A 12019-nucleotide genomic window follows, 5' to 3' on the forward strand; every position below is an offset into this window, starting at 1 on the left:
ATTAGGGGCCGGGTGTGCAGAATCACGGCCCTTCCCCGCCCTCTGCCCTGCCACAGTTGTGTTTTGGGTGATGGTCCCCCAGCATGGGATGCTGGTGTCCCCACCAGGCTAAACCAGTTTCATCAGAAAGACCCTGCTAGTCAACCAGCATCACCAGCTAGGTTTTGATGGTGAAAAGCATGACTATGTTGGTCAACCAGCTACATCAGCACCGAACCCATATAAACCAGCCTAGACCAGTATGGAAATTGCATGCTGGTTAAGCTGGTCTTTTTGAGCAGGGTTTATGTTGTTAATTCATGTCAACATCAGCATGAAGCGAATAAAGTCTAAAATAATTTTGACGATTACCACAGTTTGTAAAAAAAAACAATTATTAAATAAATAAAAAGTGTGTGTACAAAAATGCACTTACAATGGATGTCTATGTGGCAAGCTTTGTACACTTGCAGCATAGACTTCTACTGTAAGCGCATAACTGTCAACTATTGTTTTTGTTTGTTTTCAAAAATTGTATTTAACCCAGGATATTGCTTTAATTTACTGATGGGTTGTAGGGCTAGGGTCAGGGTCAGGGTTAGATTGGATTGATTTTAAGTGTGATTGCCTTTGATATGAATATGTTAACATATTTGGGCATGTCTGAAATTTAGAAAAGGGTGAGTAAAGTGAATTTAAACAGTTTGAACTAACATGTAACTATCACAAACATAATTTCATAATAATTTGCCAAACATTTAAACCATTTGAGAAGTTAGCATGTGATAGATTCTTCAAGAAAGTTGTATTTTTACTGAATCTTAATATGTAAATAACTGATGATTATCCTAACCTGTTTTTGTCTCCTTGTGTCTCTAAAGGTTGACCTGCCTTTCTTTTTTTTTCTCTTTTACCGTATTCTTTGGACTGAAATGTATCTGTGTGTGTTCTGTGTTGATCGCCACAGGTTTAGCCCCTACGAATGGTATAACCCCCACCCATGCAACCCTGACTCGGACGTGGTGGAAAACAATTTCACCCTGCTAAATAGTTTCTGGTTCGGAGTTGGAGCTCTCATGCAGCAAGGTAGACGCCTCTGCCTGCCCCTCTTAGCACACGTCCCACTCTTTTGCTGGGGGTCCCAACTTGCTCTTGTCAAGCCCACTGTGATGCATGGGTGCCTCTGTGCATGTAGACCTAGATATGATTGGGTCGCTGGCCAGTGGTATGAATGGGGCTGTGTGGGTCTTGAGAAACAGTGGATGTTGTGTAGAGGATTAATGGTTCATTAGTTATGCATGCTGAACGTTCCCATAACGACCATTCTCTTCACTCTTCAGGGTTCCAGCAGGTAAGTCCAATTTCTGTGCCATAATCAAAAAGAAACATTTGCAGAATGACACAGAAAATACATCCTGTGTCCTGTGTCATAGAGTGTCATGTGTATCCATTATTTCTAACCGTAACTCTACCAAATCCTGATGCCACATCTTCTCAACTACAGGATGTCTGAGACTGGAAAAGCACTTTTGTCCTATTTAAAATGTTTGAGGGACAATGTTACATGTAACTTGCATGCCTTTGCGTTTCATTAGTGCAGAGTAAAATTTTGTTGAGTAATGAAATATACCATGTCATTGTTTGCATAATAGCATGGGTAATGTTTGCACTGCATCTATGAAATGGAATGGAGCAAAGCTCGGATTGGGTTGCCATATAGCAGTAGCATTGTGATTCTTTGTAAAACCTAGTGAAGAAAGCATATTTTAGGATTGGATGAAACCAGTGACCAGTTGTTTGCAATGTAGACAGCATGGGCATTTGTATTTACACTGATCCTAATGTCATCAATTAAGAAACACGAAGATATAGAATGGTGCAATCATGATGGTAGTATCTCCTTGCATCACTGTGAAAATTTTGGTATTAAACCTTTCAGTTTTAATTGCCCAACAGTATCTCCCCATAATGTCAGAACTGCAGGGTGTCTTCGGGACTCATTTAGGTTCTTCTGTGAGTTTGGAAGAGAAGATGTGGCATTAGGCTGAGGGCTAAAGGGGCAGGGTTTGCATTTGATGACTGTCTGCATGTCATGATGAGTGAGTGGCACTACACTGTAGAGAGGCTCCCCTGTCCACGGCTTGTCAGCCCCCAGAAACCTGTGGGATGGCGTGTTTGGACATGACGTTACCTTGAGTACATGACAGTCAGCCCCAACCAGGTTGTGTAAGGTCACCATCACCTCTATACAGTCAGACCAAATGGTCTCTCAAAGTCCATTGGGGTGAGACTTCAAAATGAATGCATTCAGCTCTCTTCTTGGGACAGTTTTCTTTTGGTTTCTTTGTTCTTGTGACATTGTGACATGTTTGTTACTTTACTAAATTGGTTTTGAGCCCCAAGGCACCTCTTGCACTAATAATACAACTTGTTAAGACATGTTTAAAGGTGAAGTGTGTAATTTCTGCGAACTTAGTGACGCTAAGTAGAATTACAATTACATTTCCAAACAGGTTTCCCAAACTGACATGCCTCCCCTTCAGGGTTGCCAACCTCCATATTTTGGCCAAAATAAAGACGTCCCAGATAGGATGCCTATTGTCCTTCATTTTAGTGGTGAAACTCTTCCTATCAGATGGTGAACCATTCTGTATTGAAGGCATCGTGTCCAGTATTGAAGCAGCAAAATGCTTGAGGCACCTGCAGGGTGAATTCTGGTAAATTTGGCCACTTTTTGACAGAATTCTGATAAATTGGGCCACTATCTAGCTGTATTTTAACATAAAAAATACACACGTCACCTAACTGAACTGCTAGTGTTTCAGAGGGAAGAGTGTTGAATCTCTCTTTCTTCTTCCCTTTTCATTGGCTGCTCGAGCCATCTGTAGCTAGAGTTAAAAATCCAAACTCTGACTGACAGGTCACTAGTGCTTTATCAGTCTGTTGAGGCCTGATTGAAACTCATCGCAATTCATGTAACGGCTAATCTTCTTCACAGTCCATTGTGTTTAGCCATGGACTCAATGAGCCAGATCAAAGCTTGCAACTGACTCATAATACTGGAGAAGAGACGCCTGTTATTTCCCTGCTCTGTTGTCCTTTGACATCTCCTCATTTTTACCCTATTGATTGATTTCCTCTACATGACTGTGGTGACAACTTGATTAAGGAATAACAGAAAATTACACTTAGGTTATGACATAAAGTGGCTCTTCATGTTGGCTTTCTCCCACAAGCCAAATGGATTGTTGAGTTGAGCAATACAAAGTCTGAAGCAAAATATAAGTCTCTTATATAAGCTTTAATACAAAACTGAGAGTCTGTCACTTATGGTGAAACTTTGATTTCCTAATTAAAATTGAACATCTCCTTATTACAAATAACCCATAAATTATCCCACAACGCAAATAAATTCCCACCTTCACTAGTGTTAACTTTGGTGTGGACAGTTTAGCATGGGCCCAGAACCCAGTTAGCATCATTGCTAGAAATTCCAGCTTAAGATAGTAGCTCTTTTGGAACATGGTAGCGGTTTTAGTTGGTGTTTACTACCCAGTCTTGTGAGAAGTCAGTAATAATTAGTATGAGGTGGCGAAATTGTGAGAAATTGTACAAGTTGGCATGTTCAAAAAAGTACACCTTTTACTCCTATAGAGAAAAATATGAACCAACATATAATATTATTTTTTTTTATCTCCTTGCCCAAACCTTAACCTAACCATAAAATCTAACCCCTTACCCAAACCCTAAACCTAATGATTGAACCCATGATTTTATGAGAAGAATGACTGATGTGTGGAAAGGAAGAAAGAGAAACATCTGGGTTTTGAACTAACATTTTTCCCAAGTTTATCTCCAAACCCAAACTCTAAACCTAACCATTTTAATAGCTAAATACGTTTGTGTAGCATGGAAGAAAGAAAGCATCAGAGTTTGGAATGACATGAGGGAATTGTATTACGGGTTACTGACATCAGTCATTTGTATTGCATAAATGAATGAGTAACCAATTTGTTCACAGTTCATTTCTTTAAATAAAGAGTTGGATAGGAGGCTAGATAAAACATGTGATGCCTGCATTGCATTGATATGAAATTCTGTGTGTTGATTGGTTGGTCTCTATGGGAATAGAAGTCATACTCGCCAAGTTGTGCAATATCTTACAATTTTAACATATCAGAAAAATTGAATACAAGTTGTCATTAGACTGTGCTGGTCATTAGTTGGTCCAAGCTGGTACACCATTTTGGACCTGCAACAAACCAGCTACCAGCTGGTCATACCAGCTTAAGATGGTCAAGCTACCTGCTGGTCAACCAGCTATTGACCAGCTTGTACCAGCTATTGTCCAGTTAGAAACCAGCTGCCATGTTTCAAAACACAGCTGTCAGCTTAAGATGGATTTTCCAGCAGTGATTGGTTCTATCTTCCAGGCATGTTGCAGTGACAAGTATGCGAAGAAGAAGCCTTGGTGCTGGTCCTCCCATTGCGACCACTGCTCTACCCTAACCACAATCTCTGCTCCTCTCCAATAGGATCCGAGCTCATGCCCAAAGCCCTCTCCACCAGGATAGTAGGAGGCATCTGGTGGTTTTTTACCCTAATCATCATCTCCTCCTACACGGCCAACCTAGCCGCCTTCCTCACCGTGGAAAGAATGGAGTCCCCAATTGATTCAGCTGATGATCTGGCCAAACAGACCAAGATCGAGTATGGGGTGGTGGAGGATGGTTCCACAATGACATTCTTTAAGGTGAGTTGGGGCTGTAATGCCACTTGTACCTGTCACACAATCTCACCATACAGACAACATTTAAATAGGATTGTGATGTGATTATATATTTTTATTGATTACAGCCTTGCTATTTGAGTCACAAGAAAGGCCAATGTATTTTTAATATTGTTATGTGTGGTTAGTTTATGTTGCTAACACTCAAATATTGAGCTGTGGTGCTAATGTGGGTAACGTGAGTTTGAATCTGGCTTGAAATTTGCTTATTCTGTTCCCCCTTTTTATACGCAAACCCCCCTCCTCAAACTTAGTACTTTCACATGCACCTTAAAAGTTTGATGTTAGTCGGACTAAAGCAAGAATTTGTCTTTTTAAAATGTCATGTAAACACTTTAGTCTGACCGAAATCATACCAGTCTGGTTGTATGAAGTCGTACTAACAGAACTAGATAATGTGATTGTAGCTCCGAATTGTCCAGCATGTACTGTATACACATTAAGGCCTGTTCACACCAAATTTGTGATGATTTTGCGACATGGACTTCCAACAAAAGGTCTATTCACACAGAGTCTGTGAAACATGAAACGAAAAATGATTTCACCCCTGTACAGTATGCGGCGCTGTTGCTGTTCTACAAACATTTATACTTGTTTCCTGCCTGGACCCTTCAGCAGTCAGCTGTCAATGCTAGAGATTAATATATTGAACACTGTTAAAGCATTTATTAACCTAATTTGGCATAACTGTTTCACTAGGTTCTTTCCATGGTGTTGATGCATTTTTAAGAGTATATAATCTGTTTTTTATGCGAGTGAGATGAAAAAAAGAGTGCTGTTTCATAAATATACGTTCTTTTCATATTTGCACATGTATATTCCAAATGGACTCCCGAACCCAACCTTTATTTTTATAATGCCTGGATTAATGCCTGGATAATATAACACAGGGTACAGTGATATACATGTGGAATAATGTACTATACATTAAAAATAACAGTGGCTCACAGTCTTTTCTTTATTTAAATTATTGCAAAAAAATAGCAGTGTGGTTCTGCAATTCATTTGTCTACAGTAAAATATTGCATGTAAAGTTTTTCTTATATATATATATATATATATATATATATATATATATATATATATATATATATATATATATATATATTTTACTACGTGCTTAATTTAAACGAATTGCCAAACCTTACTGCTATTTTTAATGCCTTGAGAATATAACAAGCACGTTGATATACATATTAAATAATGTACATTAAGAGAGAACACCATAAGCAGACTTTCAAAAACAGACCAAAAGCTCATTCAGAATGAATATTCACACCGAAAAAACAGACTAGATGTGAATAGGCCTATAATCGGACCATAACTGACCTCAGCATGGTGCACATGCTAAGTATGATGATCAAATCGTCTTGCACCACACCATATTACGATTTTAATCTTAATTCAATCAGTCTTGTAGCCTCAATAGATATCATACCAGTGTCTTAGAAGTCAAAGTCTGCAGGTTTCAAAGTGTTTTGAAAGATTTATCATTTTACCAAGTCTATTTTAGTCACATTCGTAACGCAAGTAAATTTCCTGATCTAAACTGGATCTAGAAACTGGTCTAGAATGAAAATTCTCTGATGTCTGAAATCTAACTGCAGGGGTTAGTGATTATACAAAGGCTTTGATGTATTGGTAACACTTTACAATACAGTTCCATTTGTTAATATTAGTTAACATTATTGAACATGAGCTAACAATAAGCAAAACATTTACAGCATTTATTAATCTTGGTTAATGTTAATTTCAAAATATGCGTAGTAATACATTTTTAAAATTAAAAGTTTTATATGTAAACATTAGTTAATGCACTATGAGCAGACATGACCTAACAATGAACAATTGCATTTTTATTAACTAGAATTAACTAAGATTAAAAAAAATGCTGTAAAAATACAGTATACTGTTCATTGTTATTTCATGATACCTAATGCATTATCTAATGTTAATGAATGGAAACTTATTATAAAGTGTTACCAATGTACTGGTAATGAGTCTTTTATATGAGAAGTTACATTTCACGTTTGGATTTCACATGTACTTGCCGTAACACTGGAATTGCTCAGAGATGGCGGAAGACCTCAAAATTCGATTACGCACTGTGTCATGTAAAAACCAGCTGTCGCTTGATTATAACTGCCCATATAAAAGTACTGACTGATATTTTGCTGTTTGCAAATAGCCCCAGAGGAAGTAGGTTTGAGTAATGTGCCATTCTGAGATGTGGAAATGGCAAACAAATGGAAAATACATACATTTAGTGGTGCCTCAGAATTGGTTTATGAGTGTAACAGTGATGAGAGGGTAAAAGTGCTATCAGAGTTAATGTAAACATCCTCTCAGAAAGTCATGTTTTGAATTCCTACTTCACTGGATCTATCTCAGGTACTTAGATAAAGTGGTTCAATAGACAATATGTGAAATCTGTGCTCTTCAACAGGGATCTGAAGTATGCAATAGAAAGCAAAATGTTTGAGGATGAAGACTTTATTCTTCACCTCATAATTGAGGGCACTTGTCAGAGCTTTTATTGCCGTGGTCTGCTGGAGGTGACAAAGGTTGGAGGCGTTTTATGACAGCACACGCTGTTAAGTGCCTGTGTGTGTGAAATCTCCTCTGCATTTCTTTATGAAGTCCCAAAGGGCCGTGCATGTGATCACAGTAACACTTAAATGTCTCTTATAAGTCAGTGTGGTTCCTTTTGGCCTCTGCTATTTATTTTTGTAAATGTTCAGCAGTATAATGACCATAAAATTATATTCTGTACAGAGTACTCATGAGTACTGTCATACAACTTAAAGGCCAATTGGTTGTATATCTGTTTTGTTTTGTTGGTAACACTTTACAAGAAGGTAACAAAGTTCTTAAAGGGTCAGTTCACCCAGAAATGAAAATTCTCTCATCATTAACTCACCCTCATGCCATCCCAGATGTGTATGACTTTCTTTCTTCTGCTGAACACAGAAGAAAAAACATTGGCCACCCCACTGCCCCCCTCATCCACCATGATCATTATGATAGTTTGTATTTAACTCAGAATAATATTCTATGTACATAATATTCTATAAATATTCAGATTAATGTCTATATATTATCAGACATTAAATATTTAACATAAAAAAATAATTCAACAGCAAGGAGCAGCATTTGTTTATATAGCGCCACTAAGAGGAGCGCTGTGAACTTGACAACAACAAAACAAGCTCTTGGACAAAACAACCAAGTAAGCATTTATATAACCATTTTCACCAAATGCTTTACCTTGTAAAAAAGATATACACTACCAGTCAAAAGTTTTGAAACACTTACTCATTCTTTATTATATATTTTTTTTCTTCACATTTTAGAATAATAGTAAAGTCATCAAAACTATGGAATAACATAAATGGAACTATGGGAATTATGTTGTGACTAAACAAAATCCAAAATAAATCAAAACTGTGTTATATTTTAGCATCTTCAAAGTACTCACCCTTTGCCTAGAATGTGCAGACATGTACTCTTGACATTTTCTCAACCAACTTCTTGAGGTATCACCCTGGGATGATTTTTAAACAGTATTGAAGGAGTTCCCATCTATGTTGGGCACTTATTGGCTGCTTTTCTTTATTATTTGGTCCAAGTCATCCATTTCAAAAAAGTTTTTTTTATTTTATTTTTTTTATTACATTTTAGTTTTATAATGAAATAAATTAATATGATGGCACAATTATATTTTTGTCTACAAAACTAATTTCAAACATTTAAGCATACGCCTTCAGATCAAAAGATTTTTAAGATCATGAGAAACATTTCAGTCAAGTGTTTCAAAACTTTTGACTGGTAGTGTATTTTTCCCAGGTGAACCAAAAGTCACTGTACGCACTGTAAAGACTCATTGTAACTGTAAATATGAAGTCAGATGTGAGATTCATTTGTCGTCCTTAAAGAAAGAGGCCTAGTTTCATTTAGAAAAGAATTAAGAATTAGCTTTCCTACTTTTTGTTTCCGATTCATCCAAGATTGGTTCCACATGGAAGGTGTACAGCTGTTTTATCATAATTTAGTATAATAAAAAGCATTGCAGCAAGTAAAGACGCTGACTACCACACCTGGAGTCATGAGTTGAATCCAGGGCATGCTGAGTGACTCCAGCCAGGTCTCCTAAGCAACCGAATTGGCCCGGTTGCTAGGGTGGGTAGAGTCACATGGGGTAACCTCATCTTGGTTGCTATAATGTGGTTCGTTCTCGGTGGGGAGCGTGGTGAGTTGTGCATGGATGCCGCGGAGAATAGCATGAAGCCTCCACACACATTATGTCTCCGTGCTAATGCGCTCAACAAGCCAAGTAATAAGATGCACGGGTTGATGGTCTCAGATGCAGAGGCAACTGAGATTCGTCCTCCGCCACTTGGATTGAGGCAAGTCACTATGCCACCACGAGGACATCGAGCGCACTGGGAATTGGGCATTCCAAATTGGGGATAAAAGAAAAAAAAGAAAAGAAACAAAAAATCAGCCACAACACATTTTTGATGACGTATATATCCTTTCCGCAACCCTTCATGCTTCAACACTGAAAACTGTGCCTTGTTCCTAAAAACTTCCTCAGCACCATTAATATGCAGATATTAAAGGAAATTATTACAAATAATATTTGAACTTGTTTAATTAGGCCTAATCACACACACACACGGACACACATAATATACGTACATTTTGGTCTGTTCTTACCCAAAACCAACTGGATCGCTTCCGAAGACATTGATTAAACCGCTGGAGTCTTATGGATTAACTTTATGCTGACTTTATCTATTTTTCTGGAGCATTTGGTGTTCTGGTCACCATTTACTTGCATTGTATGGACCTACAAAGCTGAGGTATTCTTCTAAAAATCTTTGTGTTCAGCAGAAGAAAGAAAGTCATACACATCTGGAATGGCATGAAGGTAAGTAAATGATAAGAACATTTTCATTTTTGGGTGAACTGACCCTTTAAAAAATATGGTTTCCTCAGATCAAAATCAGATCAAAAATTAAAGAAAAAAGGCAGATAGCAGAGACAGATTGGACAGATTTTTACCAATCTGCAAGATTAGTGCAGATTGGTGCGAACCAAGGCTTTTTCAAAGCATCCTGGTCCTGACAGCCCCTATAATCTATAACATTCAGATTTCCCAAAGGAATTGCAGATATTATGAGAGCTGAACACATATGCTTTTGTGAGCAGGTGCTGATGTATTGAGTGATTGAGTGGCAGTATGAGTGACTGACGTCTTGATAAACTGCTTTTATTGATTCTGTATAATGCACTGCAGAGAAACAGTCAATTCAGTAGTAGCAAGAACATTACACTCTAAAAAGGGCTCTTTATATGTTAGTTATATTAATAGTTCAATTTAGAATAATATCTATCTGAAGACAACTGTTGTGCTATGGTTCTTATAGTTTGGGTTAAGGTTGTCTGTTCAGTACCTGAAATGATTCTGCTATTTTTCAACTGTTTAACAAGGAAAATAACCCTTAACTAGGGTGTAACAGGATTTAAAATGGGCAAGGAGGAGGCGGGAACCAGACGAACCATCAAAATAATGTTTAATGAAAACTTCAAAAGACAAACATAAACACCCAAGGCAGCTGCGTGTGGCTCTCTCTCTCCCAAACTGCTGTATCCGGCTCAGCCTTATCCCTCTCCTCGGCTGATTAGCCCGATTGAGGGCTCTCACGGCCTGGCCCCGCCCTCCTCCTCGTCACACTCCTCCCTCTTTTGCCTCAGGCCAGGGAACCCCCTTCTGGCCGTGCCTGCCGTCAGGCTTTCCCTACCTTTCCAAACCTGGGAGGGAGACAAGGGGAGGGAAAAGAGGAGAGGGAAAGGGCAAGGCAGAGCGACAGTGAGAGAGAGAGAGGAGAGAGAGAAAAAATTTGCTTGCCGGTTCCCAGACACGTCGTCTCCTGGTCCTCGACCACTCCTCCACCCTCTGGCAGATGACAGCCGCTCCTCCCCGAGTGGACAGCAGGGAGTCCTCCGACCCCTGGCAGATGGAACGCCCATCCGCGTTCTGGCGGCCAGTAGCAAGCCCCTCCACCCCTGGCAGAGGCTCCATCGCTCCAGGCGGCCGGCAGCGAGCCCCTCCTCCCCTCGCGGACGGGTTTTGGCACCAATGTAACAGGGTTTAAAATGGACAAGGAAGAGGCGGGAACTGGCTGAACAGTCAAAATAATATTTAATGAAAACTTAAAAAGACACAAACATAAACACACATGGCAGCTGAGTGTGGCTCTCTCTCTCCCGAACTGCTGCATCCGGCTTGGCCTTATCCCTCTCCTCGGCTGATTAGATTGATTAGGGGCCGGCCGTGCCCCACCCTCCTCGTCGTCACATAGGGCTATTTAGAAACATTATAGGAGTGTATTAGAAAAGAAAAATACATTTCCACAGTATATGCAGTTATTCATGTAGTTTGACCAAAATAATGTTTTTGGATTGTATCAAACCAATTAATTTAGATTTTACAACTTGAAGCACATTTTATTTTATTTTATTTTATTTTATTTTATTCACAGCCACAGGTCCCACAATTAAAACCCCCAGTATCTGTTTAATTAGCTAATTAAATGAAATTGAATGTGATGCCCTTTGTGCTCTTATATCAGGCCACCTGTGTGAGGTTCTGCTTAAAATGGTGAATGCTGTGGTCTCCAGACCTCAAAGCCGTTGAAAATCTGCAGCATCTCCAGATTTTATTGCTAGAAAAATTATTTTAACAATATATGTTTAGGTTTATTGAAATGGCCACTAGCGGGTTGGGTTGATGAGGCACTTGGGAGTTTGAGTTGGATGAGAGCACTAATGGCAACTCCCAATTTTAGTTCTTGTTTTAGTTGATCACTCTGATATGCACTTTAAAGTTCAAAATATACTGCTGTTGTCTTAGAACAATTAGTCATTTTTGGAAGGCAGGGCTTTGTACAGAATTTGGTGAACACAGTATGTTTCATAAAAAGTTTTTAACAGCAGAAATGTATAACAAGTACAATCATACCCGGACCACTGCTTCCAAAAGACACTTCCATAAAACACAGCTACAAGCTGATATTGTTCGCGTTCAAATCTCTGAGCTTCAGGTCCATCTCTGTGTTTCCAAAAGAAAAGATTTTTGCCTGTGCACTGTGTCATGATGTGCTTAAAGTATTATAGAGTAAAAAGAAAGCCAAAGTAGCAGAAGATTATGCCCATTTTTTGGCTTCCACCATCTGCAAGCCAACA

At 38.8% G+C, this 12019-nt stretch overlaps 1 protein-coding gene across 1 annotated transcript in view; it reads left to right on the plus strand.

The window, feature by feature from the left end:
- The window catches only part of LOC127453870 (glutamate receptor ionotropic, kainate 2-like), a 335184-nt gene that overhangs the window by 258110 nt on the left and 65055 nt on the right, over positions 1-12019 (plus strand). The window contains exons 12-13 of the mRNA XM_051720611.1: positions 947-1065; positions 4515-4732. Coding sequence (XP_051576571.1) covers positions 947-1065; positions 4515-4732 — 337 coding nt within the window. The remainder of the gene's footprint in view (positions 1-946; positions 1066-4514; positions 4733-12019) is intronic.

The sequence above is a fragment of the Myxocyprinus asiaticus genome, chromosome 16 (genome assembly GCF_019703515.2).
Source record: "Myxocyprinus asiaticus isolate MX2 ecotype Aquarium Trade chromosome 16, UBuf_Myxa_2, whole genome shotgun sequence".
NCBI classification, from domain to species: Eukaryota; Metazoa; Chordata; class Actinopteri; order Cypriniformes; family Catostomidae; genus Myxocyprinus; species Myxocyprinus asiaticus.